Here is a 19593-nt window from a genome sequence, read left to right as displayed (position 1 = left end):
ATGCATTTCTTTCAACAAATGCAGACGTGTAGAGAGAAAACAGATTTTTTTTAAGAAGTTACAGATAAAGGCTTTTTTTTATTAAATTGAACTTGAATTTTATCGTTGAACGCTTGAGCAGGGACAATGTAAAATGTCTTGTGCGGTATCGAATTCAGCCAGAATAAGCACATTGTTTTGAAGTGAATATTTCCAAAAGCTAATTTGTTGAAAGTAGAAAGGGTATATTTATATCAGGCAGTCAAAAATGACTTTTAGCAAAATGCTTACATGTTAAAGTGTTTAGTGCAGTAGTCTGTTTGTGTTAATCAGCTGTAAGACAATTAAAGCTTGTTGATGGGCACTCGCTGTATGATATTGTAGTGTTGGGTCAAACAAGATCGAGGACTGGGACTTTGTGTGTTCTGTGTTGAACTTGCAAGGGGAATGGGATTATCGTTTCTGTGGGTAGGTCTGTTAATTTTTACTGTTGAAATGCTGTTATTTTATTGTTGTGTGTGTATGAGCTGTTGCTGCCTGTTATTTTTTGTGAATGTCTCTGCCCCTGCGTGCGTGCTGTGCTGTGTGAATGGTGGGGATTATGTGAATTAGTTAGTGTGACCTCAGCCATTGAGCATTAACGAGGAGCCGATATAAACGCAGCCTGCGCGCTGCAATAAAATGTTGTTGCTGGGGAGTGTAAAGGATGTAAATTCATTTTCTGAAAGACAAATATTAAACTGCACTTTTAAGAGCCAAAAATAATTCATAGTAACGTCTTCATTATCGCCGCCACAATATGAACACACTCAATAGGTCTAGAGTAGGGAATTTAATTCTGGACAGTTTTCCCAATCCCAATTGGTTTTTTTTTTTAATCAAGCGATTCCATTTTTGTAATAATAATAACATTGTGCTTTTGCTTTTATTAATAATTACCGGTGTGGAGGCATAGGGTAATGCACTCACACGACAAAGGAGTTATTCAATGAATGAATTTAATTATGAAAAAGTAAAGAAAACAGTCGTGTCGCTCCAGCTCAAGCGTGGAACAAGTGAGTGATTTCACTGTCTGAAGTTGGACGGCCCAGATGCCTGCTCAACTCAATAATATTGTTATTTAAAAACGTCAACATAGATAAAACACTGAACTAATTAAACTACTAACACTGAACACTTAAACTACAGAAAGTAAACTTACCTAGTAAATACTACAAATGTTTAAAAGAAGCAACGTCATACAATGACAATCTTTGATTTTTTTAAAAAGAAATTTAGCCCACAAACTGCAGTAACCAATGCCCTGCTATTTAAATATGTACATTAGCTATAGGATCAGATGAGATAGCAGGATGATAAAGGAACACATTCAGAAAATAAATGAAGAAGGATGTATCTGCTCAAAGAAAACCAAATACTGGGAAAATCCTGCTGGGTAGTGTAGAGGTTTGCACATTGGGATCCTTCAAGATTAAATGAGACACATTCCTGGGGGAAATTCTGCACAAATACTAAATGGGTCAATGACCTCTTCTGATTCCCAAGATCAAACAGCAGGATATCAACACTAAAGCACTACTTGTAATCACGTTATACAGTGCATCTGCCAATATATAAGAATTAAATTACCTTAATAAATATCCATAAAATAAGCATGTATCTTCTGTATCTTGTATACCGTTTCACAATCAGATTCAGACACACATTCAATTTTCCTCTGCATATTTTGCTCAGCTATATCATTGATTTGAACTACTTTTTTTCGCGAACACTTCTACAGCAACAAGCATATTTGTAGCCATGGAAACAAACACATTGCATGATTGTCTTTAAGAAGCCGCAAAGCCATTGTTTGTAAACCAGCTTATGTGGTCAAAATAAATAAAAAATAATTCTAGGGGATTTACTTCAATTCTGGAAAAATGGGTCACAGCTAAGTAACTCACAGTCTGTTTCTGAAACATGCTCACTAGTCATTTTCCACTATAAATATATATATATTACAGATGTTAATACTATGAACAGTATAATAATAGGCCTGTAGATCCTGTTTTTAGAGGAATGGGGAATAATGTAATTTTATGTTTTCAATGGGGTTTTTTTGGGTGGTATGTATGTATGCGCATCAAGCCCCTTTCACACTGGCATGCTCTACCTGGATCGGAACCTACCCGGGTCCAGACCAGGCGTTATGCGGGTCGGCTACGCGATTTCACACTGCTTTTGTTAAAAGTTGACCTGGGTGACAGACGCAAGTACACAATGCGAGTATCAATGCCCCGGAAGCAGCTTGTTACTGACGCTTCCATCCCAGCTTCTCTGGATTGAACCGTTGGCCCAAATGTTGACTAGAGCAAATGTTTCTTCATCCCTGCTGCAATCTGACTCATGGTGTGTCTCAATCAATAAAAATATGGCTAAACAGAAAAAACAGAAATGTTCCTTGTGGAAGTGAAACCTTCACGCGTGGCTGTTTGTTATTTCGTCGGCTTATGAACGACCATCATTCATTTTGTCTCACTCAACCCGGGTCAAACCATGTCGACACACATCCTGAGGTGGGTCGCAGTGACCCGGGTCAACCCACATATGACTCAGGTACGTGGTTTCACACTACGCAGGATTGTGACCCGGGTAGCCAGAACCGGGGTCCGGACTCAGGTAGCAGTGCCAGTATGAAAGGGGCTTTAGATGGGAATAAAAATGTTCATGAGCACAAAAAGTTCTCAGCAATGATTCAGTATTTCCCACAATCTGTTAAAGCAAAATTGCATAGTTTAGTTTAAATAACCATTTTTTTTTATCTATTAGTTGTTCCTGCCTTTTTAACATGCACAGAATGGTAAATGTTACGTGACTGAGTTAAGAATTTAAATTGACAATTATTATCAAATTAAATCTAAATTGATTTAGAAAAAAATAATAATTTTAAAGGGTTTCAATTGTAACCTCTTCTCCTAGCATTGATAATATGTCATTAGACTCCTTGGAGAAACACTAAGAATCATGAAGTGAATGATATGCTTCCAAAAGATAATAGCTTTTTAAATACTTATAATTATGGTACACTTATCTGGTCTATTGGTAGGCTAAACATTTAAAGAAAGTGGCTAATCAATTTTATCTGTGTTTTTGTACCCTACCCACTTACAAATGAAGATTGACAGACCACCTTGGTTCTGTCTATCAAGTCGATTGCCTTTTCTCCTAAGCAACTCCCTAAGCCAAAATACTGAACCCTCGAGGCAAGGCATAGTCTGGCTAATCTCCTTGTCTCCTTCTTACCTTGTTGAGCATGGGCCACTGATGTGAGAGCCCTAGCCAATTTTCCTCCTGCAAAAGCCAATGCAGTGCTCCCTGTGGGCCCCCAGGATTGGCAGCTCAGCACAACTGAGAATTGAACCTTTAAACTCTCAATTGCACATACCTGCTGTTTATAGATACACACTTCTACTAGAAATGACAATATAATCAGACAGACAAATGCATCAGTTTTATCTGTTGCTATTTTTTTTTTTACTGTAAAGTTAAAGCATATCGTATTTGTTGGATACTTTGTCATCCTTATTCATTACTGCAAGAATAAAGAGAGCTACAGAAAATGTAAAACCCCAGATTGTTGTTTTTTTTTTGGTATTTCAGTTTTCAATAACTTTCAATCAAGTATGAAAATGAAAATAATGAAAATAGCTGAAAAAAGTAGCTTTGGACATATAACAAATATATTTTTTATTGACATTTTTTCAAATAATTTCCATTGCTTTATATGGAGGGGGTGGGGTGGCATCCTCATACGAGGTCATCATGCATTTGCATCTTCCATATATCTCCACATAAAGACTAGAAAATGTTTTTTTTAATCCATCCCTATATGTGGTAATCATGCATGAAAGGGTTAAAACCCTAAAAACACTGTGTCCCATAAGGCTTGCTGTCCATACAGCAGATGACATGCATAGGCTCCTTCCAGCAGGTTGTCTGTTTAGTTCAATGACTGTATCAAAAAGAATTATGTTCCTGCAGCTTAACCTATAGGTAATGTACAACAAACTGGAAAGGCAATTAGTTCTGCTTTCTAAAAAGAAAAGTCAATTACACATCTGGGTGATCTATGGAAGAGTACAGTCTGTGAAACCCTCATCGCTTACCTGGAAGAAATTAGCACTGGAATGATTTTATTAAACCAACTTGTAATAAAAGTGTATAGTTCTTGTTTTTTCTCTTTCAGTCAGTCTTGATTAGCATTTGTTATGTTGAGCATTAGGCTGCATTTATCATATTGACCCGAAACATATTGTTTGTGCACCATATCAGTCCAATTATTATTTTATATATATTTTATGTGCATATTCAGATCCTAAAGTAGGAAAAGTCATTAAATGTCATGATGAAAAAATGTAATTGTAAAATGTTCTTTTGTTACTATTCAGATAGATCTGAAACACAGTAGGAGTGTAACAGAGAAAAAAAAACTACTTTTACTGTGGAGGAGGGCTAAACCGTGTCTGACAGTTGAATGCACATATGTGTCTTCTAAATTTATACTCCCACTATTTCAATGAAGTTATTCAAATATCAGCTCATTTTTGCAAAAAAAAAAGTTTAAAAAGTTAACCTACTGTTTAAAGTGACGATGAACCCAATCATTCAGTAATAACCCCATTCAACACAAGACATCTATCATGATTACTTTAAGGTCTGTCATTCATTTGTGGAATGACCTCTACACACATTGAAACAAGCACAGGCATAATTGTGTGCTCCCTGCCCATCTAGATGAATTATCTTGATCTCCCCTTTCATGTTTGATTCATTGCCAGCTCCAGAAAGCTACCCTTACCGACCATCATAATGCCTATAATATCTGTACATGCTCAGTAACTACTATACACACTTTTAGTGTACAGTACATCTCCAAAATGGAATTTACCAAAAACGTTCTCTTTCTGTTCCATGTTGCAATATCATCCCTATTCAAACTGGGCCGATGTACAGAAGAGAGCAGATAAATCTAACATTACAGAACTCAACACCTCCCCACCATTTTGCAGCACAGTACGAAATTATAAATTATCACCAGTGGCTACAGAATAATAATCAAGACTCTTTGTTGAAATGTGAAACTTTTTGTTATTTGGAATGCATTTGTTAGCTGGGATTTTTTAAATGGTGCAAATAATACATTTTCCACTTTTTCAAAAAAATACATTTTTATTCTATTTAAGACATATCAATGCACAATTATAGTGAGCAAACTACAAGGTTAAGGGATACATTTCAAAAACCCTGCAGCTACATATATATATACTGTATATATATATATATATATATATATATATATATATATATATATATATTAGCTCAAAGATATATATATATATATATATATATATATATATATATATATATATATATATATATACTGTATATAGATAGATAGATAGATAGATAGAATTTATTGTGATCTTTTTTTTTTTTTAAACAATCAAAATACATTTTTGGTAATAACCTATTCACACTACCTAATATTGCACGATCCTTTCAACATGTGTTGATTGTGATTTAGGTTGTGGTAGTACTGGATATAATAAAATTAACCTTCAAAAGAACACCTGGGGTGTTTGCACACCCCAAGCATAATTATCTGTAATAATTATCTTCCACAAGGTGTTCTGTTGAAGGTTAAAAGAACAGTGACATTTAGTTTCAAATGAGGACAAACTAAAGTCAGAATTTTCCCAGAGACACTGATCATGCTGCCAACATATACTGTAGAACGTTCATTCCTGCAGTGTGCTATTTTAAGAAATAAATTACTTAAAGTCAATAGGGAAACCTACAAGGCAAAGTTCAAAGCAAACCATAAAACACTCACTAGCATAACATCAAATATTCCCTTTTTTCGATCTTTTCAGAATCCCAAATTCACAAGGGACTGAGAATAATATAAAACACTGCCTGTTCTTTGGCACCCCATGAAAGTATTGAGTAAGGATACCAAGCAGAAAAGTGATAATTCATTAACAAACCCATGTTTGATGCCCTCCCACAATTATATTTTAATACAGGAGGACTTAGGTTGTTATTGGAAAGGTACATTTGTGTATAATCTTGTTTTACTCCATCAGGAAGTAACCAAATTGTGGACACAAGGATAGATTTTACTTCATAACTTTATGGTTAGTTGAGTTGCGAATAGGATACTGTGCAGGTATAATGGACAGGCATGGCATTACAGTAAAACATAAGGTGTTTCCTGGTTCATTCAGTCTAAGTCAAATGAGAATGTTTACTAAATATTTGAAACGCATACTAAATAACACATTTTTTGATCCGGATGGCCTTTCATAAAAATCTAACTGGTTTTGATTCCAAAAAGGTGCATTAGGGAATGTACATGTTTGTTAAATTAATTGACGCATCACAATTACGCATGTTAAAAACACAGAACTGATCCAGTGGGCAAAGCCCTTAAGAAAAAATGTCATTAAGTGAATGTGAACTTGGCAGGTGGTCAAAAGAGACGATTGCATGAAATATTAATACTTAAATAGAGGCATATATGTTTTTTTTATTACTTGCAAAAATATCTGAATGAAGAGAGAGTATGAAACCATTATTTAAAAAAAAGGTAAGGGTTTTAGAATGTTGCCGTCTAGCCATTAACAAATTCAAGTTCAATTCCCACCAAAATCTTTTATTTTTTAACTTCGATAAGCAGTAGTAAATATATAAAAAAGTAGCATTTCAAAATCACATCAGCCTAATTTTACTTTAGTGAAAAAGTTGGCTACAATTATTTTTTTCATTAAATATTTGGAACTTAGTTGTTCTTTCCTGATATTAATCTTCAGCTTTGGTATCAAAACTTGTGTACTTACTAATAATTTAAACTCACATTCGTTTAATAATAAACATTTAGGTATGTTACGTCCTTGAACGCTAACTGATAGTTGAGCTCAGCAATGTCTAATGATAAAACGTGAAAAACATTCTCTAGCATCCAGCACTACATTTAAAACAAAGCCGAGCAAGGAATATGTTAACTGTTAACATGCATGTCAATATATCTATCAATAAACAAACCATATTACAAAATTGTGTACATGTTATTGTTTGTGTTTGTTTAGCACTTCCCTTTAATAAGCTGCATGTTGGAATTATAGGTACTGTACAGCATTGTGCAGATATGCCACTGGAACTGGTTCTGCCATTTGGTGCTACTAGTGATTCTACTTAATAAATGCTCAGTTAGTAGATATTCTATATTTTATGCTGAAACACCTGTCCAAATTATTACAAAAACAGTAACTCGAAAAAGATTGAAAAGTAAAAATGAGGTTTACCAGAGCTTCTTAGCAAAAATATATTTTGCCTCGATGTTCGGCAGTTCTGTTTACCTTTGCCCCCATCCCCCATCCCCCTCCTGCAGGGAACATTATAAACAGAAATATCACAGCAGGAATTAATCTGAAGACAGTCTTCCATCGAGCCAAAGGTTAAAGAAAAATTACTCTACTGTTACCATGGCCGTAACTATGAGGACACAGAGATTGTGTCCTTGTTTTTTGGGGGTTTTTTTGTATCACAAATGTTGATGGTCATGTAAAAATTCTGGTAAAGTACAAAAGACTCCTTCATTTTCTCTGTTTGTTTGCTGTATAACATAGATGTGGGGGTTGAATAGCAAATACCAAGCATTCATATAAATACTGCCAGCTATAGCTTGAAACCTAAGTTTGACCTCGGTAGAATGGCAGCTCTGGTTATGGCCCTGACTGTTACCTATTGTGCATTTAAAGGTTCTCCAAGAAATCACTGTGTACATTTTCCGTGATTAAGATAAGAAGGAAAGAACTTTTCTTGAAGAACCTTGTATTTTCTGTGTTAGTAGTTTTTATACCATTAAGTCCACCATGAATGCAAAAGCTATCTACTGTATAGATTTAAAACATAATTGCACACTGTTTTTTTTGTTTGTTTGTTTGTTTTTTGCAATTTTATAGCAATCTCAGAAAATCCAATACATATATTCAGTACCAACTGTACCTGTCACATGCTGCTCACAAGACAGTACAGTAACAGGTTGTGACACTTCACATCTGCCACCTCTTGAACCACCTTAGGCACCTTCTCTACTTAGAACTTCCCTGACAGTGACTCGGCACGATTGATGGTTTCCATGGATTGATGGATCAGTAACAGAGAAGAAAGCAATTCTGAAAAATCTTAGGCTAACCAATAGCCACTGTGGGCATGGGTAGTGGACAATGTGAAATCAGTTCATGAAAGTCATTTTATAAACTAAGCCTTTTTGGTGGACTCTTTGCACTGAAAGAAACAAAAACAATCTTATACATTTTAAATCTCGCAGTAAATTCTAGCAATGCTTATCTTACCTACAAGTGTACTTTACAGCTAGCAAACATTATTACTTTGGAGTTAGTTATAATTATGTTCCAGTCTGAAATCTGTAAAGAAAACATTTCCATCAATCAATCACAATATTAAAACATATGATATTTGGATCAATTGATTTTCTTATATTTTTTGTTCCGCTACATCTACGTCACTACACGTTCAGAGAAACGTCACGTGGGGCATAAAGCTGTCTTCAGCTTTTCTCTTTGCCGATTCGCACAGAGCTGTACTGAGAGTCACAGCTCAGTTACAGTAGTACTACAAGGAGAAATATATATCTTTTTAAAAGATGCTCTGAAACTATAACAATACATTATTGTACAGAGGCTAACCAGCCCCTCTTTTTTTTTTTTTTTTTTTTTAGAGTAACAGCCTGAAACAAAGAAACTGAAATATTATTATCTCAGGTAAGTCTCCACGCTGTCTTTTTTTTTTTTTCAAAACAGCTTTATTTTTCTTTGTTTTGTTCCACCGTAACAGAATTATAAGCCTGTGTTTGTAACGGTTTTATTTAGTTCAAACAACATGAGTTGCGTAAAGCGCTGCTAAATGAAATGTATTCGTTTAAATTCAACGCAAATATAATTGTAACTTAAAAAAAAGGTTGACCACAGCGATTTTAATCGATACATTCTGTAGCATTAAACCATGAATGTTTCTATTAAGTTAAGTCCTGCGGGCGTTGGGAGTTATGATTCAGACATATAAGGGAGAAAAATGAGAAGCCCCCACAATAATGGAAGTCCGAGTTTATTCGCACTGGGTTCCTGTCTGAGTCCTGAAAATAAAGAGCTTCACAAAGAATCCACATGGAGAGTACAGATGGTCATGGGTTAGGAATCGGAAGAGTTACAAACCTGGCAGACTACACTTTTCAGCGCAATCTTCACCACAAGAACATGGCACATTGACAGCTGTTTCATCTTACAGGTGAGATTTTTTCGCCCTACATTAATAGTAATTAAAAAAAAAAAAAAGGATGGGTAAATGTATACGTGAATAATGTTGTGTTAATACGGTTTATTAATGTTTTTTTTTTTTTTTTTTTTTTTTTTTTTTTAATCCATTAGATCTGTAAAATAAAAAAAATAAAAAAAATAAAATGTTTGAAAGACCTATAAGATCCGATGACTGCATTAAATTTAGCTTGTTTGCCGTGCCGGTCTTTTTAAACTAGTAGTAATTTCATTGTGACAAGCCACACTGACAGCAGTTCAACATACAGGGACCAAAAAGATATCACAAACGCAAAATTGGCAATTTGTTAACGTAACATTATTCAGAAGGTTGAATTCGACTTTATGAAGAAGAATGAGTTAATTTTATAGGGTGATGCAAAACTTATCGCCATAACGGAACAATATGCTTTCAGTTGGTGACATCTCCACAAAGGGAAATGCTTTAAATGAAGATTTAATTAAGTAAATGTGTGTGTGTGTATATATATATATATATATATATATATATATGTTAAAAAATGTGGGATAACATATAAAGCACACATATATGTTGGTTTACACACAAAAACCTATTTACAACTGTATGCGAGCAACATTATGAGGACCTTTTGTGTTGTTTTTCTACAATGCAATGATTGTATTTATTTTTTACAAAATTTATTTGACTGTTTAAAACCGAAGATTTATAGCATAAGAGCATGTACAGTAAAAATGAGTATTTCATATTTCTGTTGAGGCAAAGAGATGTGATACCTTTTATAGGACCAACTAAACAAAAATTAATCACAAGCTGTAAGTCAGAAAGCTTTTATCATTATAAATGTAGTAGCAAAATACATAGTTTTTATATTTAGCATTTAGCTTTATGAAAAAAAAACGAACTAGTATAAAGTTAATTTAAATAAATGTCCAATTCAAACTCACAGTAGAACATTCTGAACATTTTAATTAGATTGTATATACTTAAGTAAATTGTATTAATTTTGGGAAAAACACTCCTTTGTGAAAAAAAACAAAAACAAATCATTTGACCCCTGAATCATGAAAGATGACAGTTATTATAATTGCAGTGTGTGTAACAAATGTAGTTAGAACTGTGGATTTATATAACCGTCTCAGTAATTATATACTGGCGTTGCATGACAGTGACAGCGAGCTGTTTTTCTGGAGCCTTATCCCACTACGCCCTCCCACACACCAACACCTCTGCACACATCTGAAATTTCTGACAACGAGTAGTATTGTCAAGTGCAGAGACAGGACTTACTACCATGCTTGTGGCGCTGGTTTTAGCCTGCATATGAATACAAACAAAAAATTTTGATAAAACACCAATAAAGGGGGCTAGTACTTTTACACTAGGTCGGCAGTGGCAGGTATTTGACATTTTAAAATCTAGATGCATGCCCACTAATTTTATCATATTAAACTGCTTGTCTGCTGTAGAATTTAATTCTAAGTCCTGCTCAGTATACTGGCTCCAGACTGCTGGACTTTTATTTTTATTTTTTATTAAATTGAGATAACAAATGCTCAGCGTATTTATGCCTGAACCCTTTCTATGTAAAGTGGAGTAGACTGCTACCCTCCAGCTGTTACATAATATACATTTCAGTACTATATCTTTAACTAGGTAGGTGGGTTGGTAACCATATTGTAAGAGTTAGTTGCCTAGAATTAAATCAGTTTAAATTTTAGGAGCATCAGAAGCACAATTGTCAGATGTAAAATGAGATGTTATGGAGGTATATAACAGGAACCAGACTTACTGTTGGATAGGAGGAATATAGGTTGTTCCTAAAGGACTGAAAGAAGGGAAGGTTGCTTCACTGCTTAAGGCAAGGTAAGAGGCAAAGGTTTGGGCTGATTGGTTGGTAGAAAGAGGAAAAGGCTGTCATTAGGGTGCATGTCCCACAAGACAATAGAAACAATAACAAATTGCCACGTGGAGACATTTTAAAGGCAACCAAAAACATGAATGCTGAAATCACTTCTTTGATATAAATGAGACAGAGCTTGAGGGGTCTGGCACAGTGGGAAATGAAATGGTGGATGCAGTGAATGATTGCTTCCTTACACAGTCAGAAACCCAACTAGGGAAACTACAAGTCAAGACATGGCAGCCAGGCATGGTATGTAAATTAGTAGTTAAACCACTGGGGTCAAATAATGACCGCAGCATGATTGCAAGTCAAGGAAGAAATCAAAAAGTTTCAGAAATGATAACTTGAAGGGATGATGTATGAGAATACATAAACTGGACTAAAACAATGGAAGTAAAATCACTATACAAATAAAATGAAAACACATTGAAAAGTACTGGTACAGGTTAAAAAGTTTACAGTAAGGCATAAAAGGTGAACAACATGTGTAATACAATAATGTGAAACTACAGGATTTATGGTGGTTTTTTCTAATCTGGAAATAGCCTACCCTGGACACTGAATTAGGTGGTCCAGATAGCAGGCTTTTGGACAGAAGAGATATGTAATACAAATTTGCTTGGTCTGGAAAAAGCTATTAAAAATCACCAAGATGATCAGTCAGGTCCCAGTTGCCAAGGATTAATCTTCCACAGAAAATATATATATATATATATATATATATATATATATATATATATATATATATATATATATATATATATATATACACACTACCGGTCAAAAGTTTTAGAACACCCCCATTTTTCCAGTTTTTATTGAAATTTAAGCAGTTCAAGTCCAGTGAATAACCTGAAATGGTACAAAGGTAAGCGGTAAACTGCCAGAGGTTAAAAAAAACAAGTTTAGGTTACCAAAAACTGAAAAATAATGTACATTTCAGAGTTATACAAAAAGGCCTTTTTCAGGGAACAAGTAATGGGTTAACAACTTACAGCTGTTCTGCAGCAATGGAAGTAAATTAAGCCTTGAAAGTTGATGCTAACAATTCCTACAGGTGTCCCAACTTTTGTTGATTACTTACAAACCCTCTGTCTGTATAAAAGCAGTGTTGGAACAGACTGTGTTACTACACCCTCTTAAGCATTATTTGGACAGTATTGTACTGCAGGAAGTAGTATATTGCTCTCAGGGCAGCAGTGTGGAGTAGTGGTTAGGGCTCTGGACTCTTGACTGGAGGGTTGTGGGTTCAATCCCCGGTGGGGACACTGCTGCTGTACCCTTGAGCAAGGTACTTTACCTAGATTGCTCCAGTAAAAATCCAACTGTATAAATGGTAACTGTATGTAAAAAAAAATAATGTAATATCTTGTAACAATTGTAAGTCGCCCTGGATAAGGGCGTCTGCTAAGAAATAAATAATAATAATAATAATAATCATAATGGCAAGAAAAAGGCAATTAACAAAGGAAGACAGACAGACCGTTATAACCCTTAAAAGTGTAGGTCTTTCCTTTAGAGAAATTGCAAAGAAAGCCAAGCTGTCAGTGAATACAGTTTCCTACACCATCAAAAGGCACTTAGAAACTGGAGGAAACTCTGACAGGAAGAGGTCTGGCAGACCCAAAGCCACAACAGAATCAGAAGACAAGTTTCTGAGAGTCAACAGCTTGCGTGATAGGCGGCTCACAGGACAACAGCTTCAAGCACAGCTTAACACTGGTCGAAGTAAGCAAGTCTCAGTTTCAACTGTGAAGAGAAGACTTCGAGCTGCAGGTTTGACAGAAAGCCATTGCTAAGATGGCAAAATAAGAAAAAGAGGCTTGCCTGGGCCATGAAGCACCGCCAGTGGACTACTGGAAGACTGGAAGAAGGTCTTATGGACCGATGAATCAAAATTTGAAATCTTCGGTTCATCACGCAGGGTTTTTGTACGCCGTCGAGTAGGCGAAAGGATGGTTCCTCGGTGTGTGACACCAACTGTCAAACATGGAGGAGGAAGCGTGATGGTCTGGGGCTCTTTTGCTGGATCCAGAGTCGGCGACTTGCACAGAGTGAGTGGCACCCTGAACCAAAACTGCTACCACAGCATTTTGCAGCGCCATGCAATACCCTCTAGTATACGCCTAGTTGGTCAGGGGTTCATCCTACAGCAAGATAATGACCCAAAACATACCTCCAGGCTATGTCAGAACTACCTTAGAAGAAAAGAACAAGACGGTAGGCTTCAAATCATGGAAAGGCCAGCACAGTCTCCAGACTTAAACCCCATCGAGCTGGTTTGGGATGAACTGGACAGAAGGGTGAAAGCAAAGCAACCTACAAGTGCAACACATTTGTGGGAACTTCTGCAACAGTGTTGGGAGGAACTTTCCGAACCATATTTGATTTCCATTGTAGAAAGAATGCCACAAGTGTGTTCGGCTGTTATATCTGCAAAAGGTGGCTACTTTCGTTAAACAAAACGATTCCATGATTTCTTTTTTATCTCCAATTGTTTATTTGTTCTATGCTTTAATTTCAGAGTACATTGAGAAATTAAACTGCATAAATTTCAATAAAAACTGGAAAAATGGAGGTGTTCTAAAACTTTTGACCGGTAGTGTGTATATATATATATATAGAAGTTAGAGTAATGTCAAACAAGAAGAAGCGAAGAGACATAGAGACATAGAGAAATAAATCAGTAAATAGGCTGTCAAAATATTAAAAGTGATAGCAGACATATAAACTAGCAATGTGGCAGCTTGTAGGGCCATACTGAGAGCCAGATGATCCCCTATATAACCTGTTGAACTGATCCCACAAGCGGTGACTGCTGCTATAGCCCGGAAAACATGTTGCTTGGACATTGTGGGAGTGTTGTTTAATGTGTTTTACAGATGAGGTCAGATTTTCTGCCGCTGGCATAATAATACACAAGAGCGTGTTTCATTATAACTTGAAATATATGAGCAGAGCAGAGATTTAAAACGTTTTAATAGTACTGAATATCTCATGATTTAGTCTCGCTGATGGTCTTCACAGCAATCTAGTACTTGATGGGCCCAGTAATAAAAAAACAAAACCCTGAACGCCCATATTCCGCTGAATAATGACTGACAGCTGAAATGTAGCCACCTCTTGAGAACATGCAGCAAATCTGCACCAGCATGTCACACAGCAGCATGGGACCCTGTTCATTCACATATGATATATAAAATAGAACAATATCCTTCATGATATACATGTAGTACGACTGACTAAGATTACACCGTACCCCAACCACAAACGTGTATGCTGCAACAAGTTCAGACTTCTAGTAAAAGTCATTTTTTTTGTTGTTTTTAAAGATTCATGCAGAATATGCAACTATATAACCATACATCAATGACCTATTTCTATATTTTGAGTTATTTAGGTTTAATTTATTGTTTTGGTGAAGGATTGTGGAACTCATGGAAACTCAGGTTTGGCAGCACTTGAGTCTAACGTTCTGTTCTGTTTAGGCTGTCAGAAAAATATTAAAAGTGATAGCAGCCATATAAACTAGCAATGTGTCATTCTAAAGGTTAAAGCAGATTAATTTTGTTACTTTTCTTGGCAATCCTATCTCCATTATATGTCCTAGCAAGATGGGGGGGGGGGGACGGACTGAATGCTGCTATGTACATTAAGCAGAATTTGAAATAATGAAATTTAGCAGTAAAAAAAATATATAAATAAAAAAATATATATATACGTTATTGGCAGATTCCTGATGTAATTAGCTTTATGTATATTACTTTTATGAGAAATTAATCAATAATGAAACATTTAATGTAAAGTTACTTTTTGAAAGTATATAACTGTATTCAATTGTGTGTGTGTAGTAGACTGAATGTATTAAACCTGGTGACTACAGGAGAGCTGCAAAATAATTTAAGCTCTTTCCTTAAAGCACCTAAACTGGCGCTGAATAAACAGTGTAAGCATGCCTATGGGGGTCTGCCAGTTATTTGGCCATCTTCATCTGTGGAATGTGGCATCCTTTGACAGATCAACTATTTCAAGTAGCTCATTAATTTACTATAAAGCAATAGAATTGTACTTGCATTTGCTCACAAAGGAAAACAATAATTTGAATGGTATTTATGTAACATTTAATGTTTTTATTAAATTATTTGGGAAAAAAGTAAATAAAAAAAAAAATCCATACCACGAGAAGCAGTACTTTATAAAGCAATTTTACATCTAAAATAATAAAACCTACCAGGTCTCTCCTTTTCATGCCCTTTCTGAGTGTTCCCCAGGCTTACTTTCCTTTCTCATTACTCTCTCTAACTGTGGTTTAGAGTTTGTTGAGATGCAGAATGACAGTGCTGGAGAGCCAAGTATTGGCTTTTCTTATGGTCATGTGTAATATGCAGGCAGTGATAATGTAAAACTCCTTTCCTGTCCTGAAATGTACCTCTGTCGTATATTCCCCAGTGGGCCTGCATCATCTGCTTTCTGTTCTTACCCTCCACTCTCTAATTTCCGTTCTGGCCTCCCTGAGGCCTGACTGAAAACCCAGAGGCCAATTAATCCAGGTTGTGATGACGCTGTAGCTCCGCTAAGATAACTTTGCACTAACAACTACGGAGCAGAAAATTCAAGTTCAGTCAATTCTCATTTTTATGCAATTTTGTGAAAATGTTGTATTTTAAGTTTCCAGATCAAATTTGTTTATTTATTCTTTGCTGTTTTTATAGCAGTTTGACAATTGTGTAGGTGCTGCAATTTAAATATATACATGAAAAAACAAACGTGTGGCAACATGCATACAGGTTTGTACACAAGTTTTTTCTTAGCTAAAGTAGAAGTAGTTTTATCACGACTGTAACAAAATACTTTTAGAATATTTGTATTTAATTTATCTCTAATCTTTAATGCATTACCTGTATGCATGTGGTAACATTCAACCACTGGTTCCTATCATTGTGGTGCCCTGACATTGTAAAGCAACATTACATTGAATTTCTATTTTTAGAGTAACTGGAGATGTCCACATCTTGTTAACGTATTGTAAATTACCACCAATCTGTCAACAAAACTAAAAGCTAAATCTTTTTGTAGCTTTATTGAACCCCTGAGGTTTCCTCAGCTCAGAACCATTTGGTTTGATTAACAAGAGGGCCATCCAAGCTATAAAAACAGCCTGTCAAAAAGCCAGATGCATTTTTCTGTAATTGTGTTTGTCCATTGTGTTTTATTGCAGGGCAGAGGACAGCAGCATGATAGCAACTGGGGGTGTAATAACAGGGCTGGCAGCCTTAAAGAGGCAGGACTCGGCCAGATCCCAGCACCATCTGCCTTTGCCTACACCACCCTCTCCGCAGGAGAAAAAGAGAGCAAAGCGGAAGCCCCGGGCAGATGTGGTGGTTGTTAGGGGCAAGATCAGATTAAACTCCCCTTCTGGGTTTTTTCTTATTCTTGGGATATTGATCTCAATGATCGGGATTGCAATGGCAATGCTTGGTTACTGGCCCCAAAAGGAGCATGTCTTAACAGCAGAATCAAAACTATCAACTAAAGACACACAAGTTACACGTGACCATGGCGGGATGGTGGCTCAGTTTTTTGAGCAGCACTTGCATTCTGAAAAAATGAAAATGCTGGGACCTTTCACCATGGGCATCGGCATCTTTATTTTTATTTGTGCTAATGCCTTACTACACGAGAACAGAGACAAGGAGACCAAAGTGATACACATGAGAGATATCTACTCCACTGTTATTGACATACACAGCCTGAGGATCAAAGAACAGAAGTGCATGAATGGGGCCTTCACTGGTCCAATTGGGGAATCCGAGATGAAAAAGTATGAGAACCAATGTGCTTCGAAGTTAGCTGCTAATACTCTGTTGACTTTCTCTGACCTTGGTAATGATGTCAGAGTGACACGGCGAGAGAGCTCTATTGAGGATTATGGTTTATCTGATGAACCCAAGGGAGGCTCAAACCTCCTACTTCCAATACGCAAAGAAGGATCTGGTTCTATCTTTGGCCTCCAGACAGCAAGCAGCAGGCTAAAAGATGACAAAAATGTTAACTCTAAAAAATGTGAAACCAAGTCTATTGTCTCCTCTTCAATTAGCGCTTTCACACTTCCTGTAATTAAACTGAATAACTGTGTGATTGATGAGCCTGATATAGATAACATAACAGAGGACTCTGAGTTCAGCAGAGGTAAATCTCGACAGCCTTCCATGGATTCCCTAGCAGTTCCTTCAATGGATATCACTGAAACATACAAACCTCCCAGCCCTATGCTTCTAATGAGCAGTTCAGCTATAGAGTCCCCTACCTTCTTATCCCTCTCTCCAGGATCAGCAAGTGGGACATACTTATCGCCTGGAGCTGCCCGGAAAGATTTTGGTTCCAACGCTTCCCTCCACATGCTATCTGCCCATTCCAAATCCTTAGATTTAGATAGAGGACCTTCCATGTTAACTGTTCAGCCTGAACAAAGGAAACATCCAAGCTGGCCAAGACTGGACCGCAGCAACAGCAAAGGATACACAAAACTCGAGGATAATGAGGATCCAATGGACAGATTGCTGGTCCCACAGACATCAAACAAAAGGGATTATACTAAAAAGGAAAAACTGCTTATGATCTCAAGGTCTCACAATAATCTGTGTTTTGAACATGATGAATTTATGAGCAACACCTTAAAGCGAGGGACATCGGAAACAAGATTCTAAATGTATCTTTTTTTTTTTTTTTTTAAATGCACATGTCTGTCGTGATCAAAGTTTATAGAAAACTAATGTTTGCAATAATGTGGGTGTCCTGAATGGTAAAGTTTACTAGTTTGTGGCTTAGGTGGTGTAAGCTAATGTTTGCATAAAAACTGTGAAACTCAAAACATATCTGTGTATCTAGGCCATAATCAGGTATAGCAAGAGGAAACCCAAGGAATCAAGGTTTGAAACAGATAAGAATGTGTAAAATAGATATAGCTACATTTAAAAAAAAAAAAAAAAAGAAAGAAAGAAAGAAAAAAATGGTAAAACCTGGAATGGACATTACTTAGGAAGTTTTATTTTATGAAATCTGGGTTATGAAATGTGTATCTAAGGATAGCTATAGAACTTATATGGTTGATCTTGGCTTGAGTTTGTCACAGTGGTCTACCTTTTCATATATAAAGGGTTATTTATATCCCAGACAGGACCTTGTGTTTTTAATATAAAATGTACTTGGTCTTTTTGCTAGAAGGCCATTGTGTAAGATGGTTTGCTAAGTTCAGCTTGGTATTGATGGAGCTATTTGATAATAAGAAGCTAGTTATCCTCATATCAGAGATGTACTGGGTTATAAATACATATGTATGCAGTATATCCAAAGAATATACCCCTACACTGCTGCCATAAATGACTTATGCTTTTATATTTTAATGTGCACTTCAAGCTAAAATGTAGGTTATTTACATTACATGACATGTTAGTAAAATAAAATTAAAATAATAATCAATTATGCAGTACAGTAGGGTGGATGCATAAAGCAAGGTATTCAAAATATTGACTAGCGTACCATCAACAAACTGGTAAATCTTTAGCCTGAATCTATAAACAAAGGTTAGTCTTCAGGATGTCATTCACGTGGACTCTTTCATTATAAGAGTTGTCATTTGTTCTGGTATCTTGTTTCCTTCTGTCATTGTTAATTGACTTTCTAGCAGTCCCGTGTGAGATCAGTGCTCAGGTTTTTTTTTACTTTTTTGACCCACACAGTAAGCTGAGATTAAAATGTTTAATGTTTACTTCACATTGTTAAAAATATTGGGGGGGGGATTGTAATTTTCCAAATAGCAGTAAATGTTAACACGCTAATTACAAAGACTGGAACGTTACTCATGTTTTATGTGTCAAGAGCAGTATTACTGTTTGTGGGGATGTATGCATATTTGTTGTTTAAACTTTGAGTCTGTATACTGTAACAGAGTTGGCTAGATATTTTGCTATGGAGCTTTTAATAATTCTATCAGTTGTTATTGATATACATTGCTATTTTTGAAATAAGTTGAAAAACAGTCTATAATGTACATGTTTCTCAAATGAAATATAATTTGCAGTTACAAAAAAATAAAAAATAAAAAACTTTTGTAAATGTATTTATGGAAACAAGTGAGTCTATATAAAAATCACTACACAGCATTTTCAGGAAGTTGGGTACTGTTTAAGCGAGGCATTTCAGTGCCATTAGATTCTGGTTCACTCTACACCTGCAGTTTATAAATAGAAGGGGTCTTAGCGTTTAGTTTTAATTTACGGGTTTTGCTGCAGAATGTAGAAAACGGACAAACGAGGGTGCAACATTTTATTAAATAAATATTGTATAAAGTT

At 35.8% G+C, this 19593-nt stretch overlaps 1 protein-coding gene and 1 long non-coding RNA gene across 4 annotated transcripts in view; one reads left to right on the top strand and one right to left on the bottom strand.

Moving 5' to 3' along the window:
• The window catches only part of LOC131737263 (uncharacterized), a 119749-nt gene that overhangs the window by 17265 nt on the left and 82891 nt on the right, over positions 1–19593 (bottom strand). The gene's annotated exons all lie outside the window — the stretch shown is intronic.
• Positions 348–19483, top strand: LOC117411576 (transmembrane protein 200A-like). 3 transcript variants are annotated; one of them, XM_034921601.2, is made up of 4 exons: positions 348–447; positions 8765–8807; positions 9067–9330; positions 16461–19483. In XM_034921601.2, exon 4 carries the CDS (start codon positions 16477–16479, stop codon positions 17947–17949), a length of 1473 nt encoding a protein of 490 aa, XP_034777492.1. In that variant the 5' UTR covers positions 348–447; positions 8765–8807; positions 9067–9330; positions 16461–16476; the 3' UTR covers positions 17950–19483. The 3 variants fall into 3 exon arrangements, with proteins under 3 accessions (XP_034777492.1, XP_058881126.1, XP_058881127.1); XM_059025143.1 differs by lacking the exon at positions 9067–9330; XM_059025144.1 differs by lacking the exons at positions 8765–8807; positions 9067–9330.

This window comes from Acipenser ruthenus, chromosome 6 (genome assembly GCF_902713425.1).
Source record: "Acipenser ruthenus chromosome 6, fAciRut3.2 maternal haplotype, whole genome shotgun sequence".
Classification (NCBI taxonomy): Eukaryota; Metazoa; Chordata; class Actinopteri; order Acipenseriformes; family Acipenseridae; genus Acipenser; species Acipenser ruthenus.
Note: the sequence above shows the minus strand (reverse complement) of the source record. Positions and strands in the feature narration are given on the sequence as shown.

Excerpts from the sequence above, each read along its gene's own strand:
- LOC117411576 (XM_059025144.1), top strand. The coding sequence starts at position 16,477 with ATGATAGCAACTGGGGGTGTAATAACAGGGCTGGCAGCCTTAAAGAGG.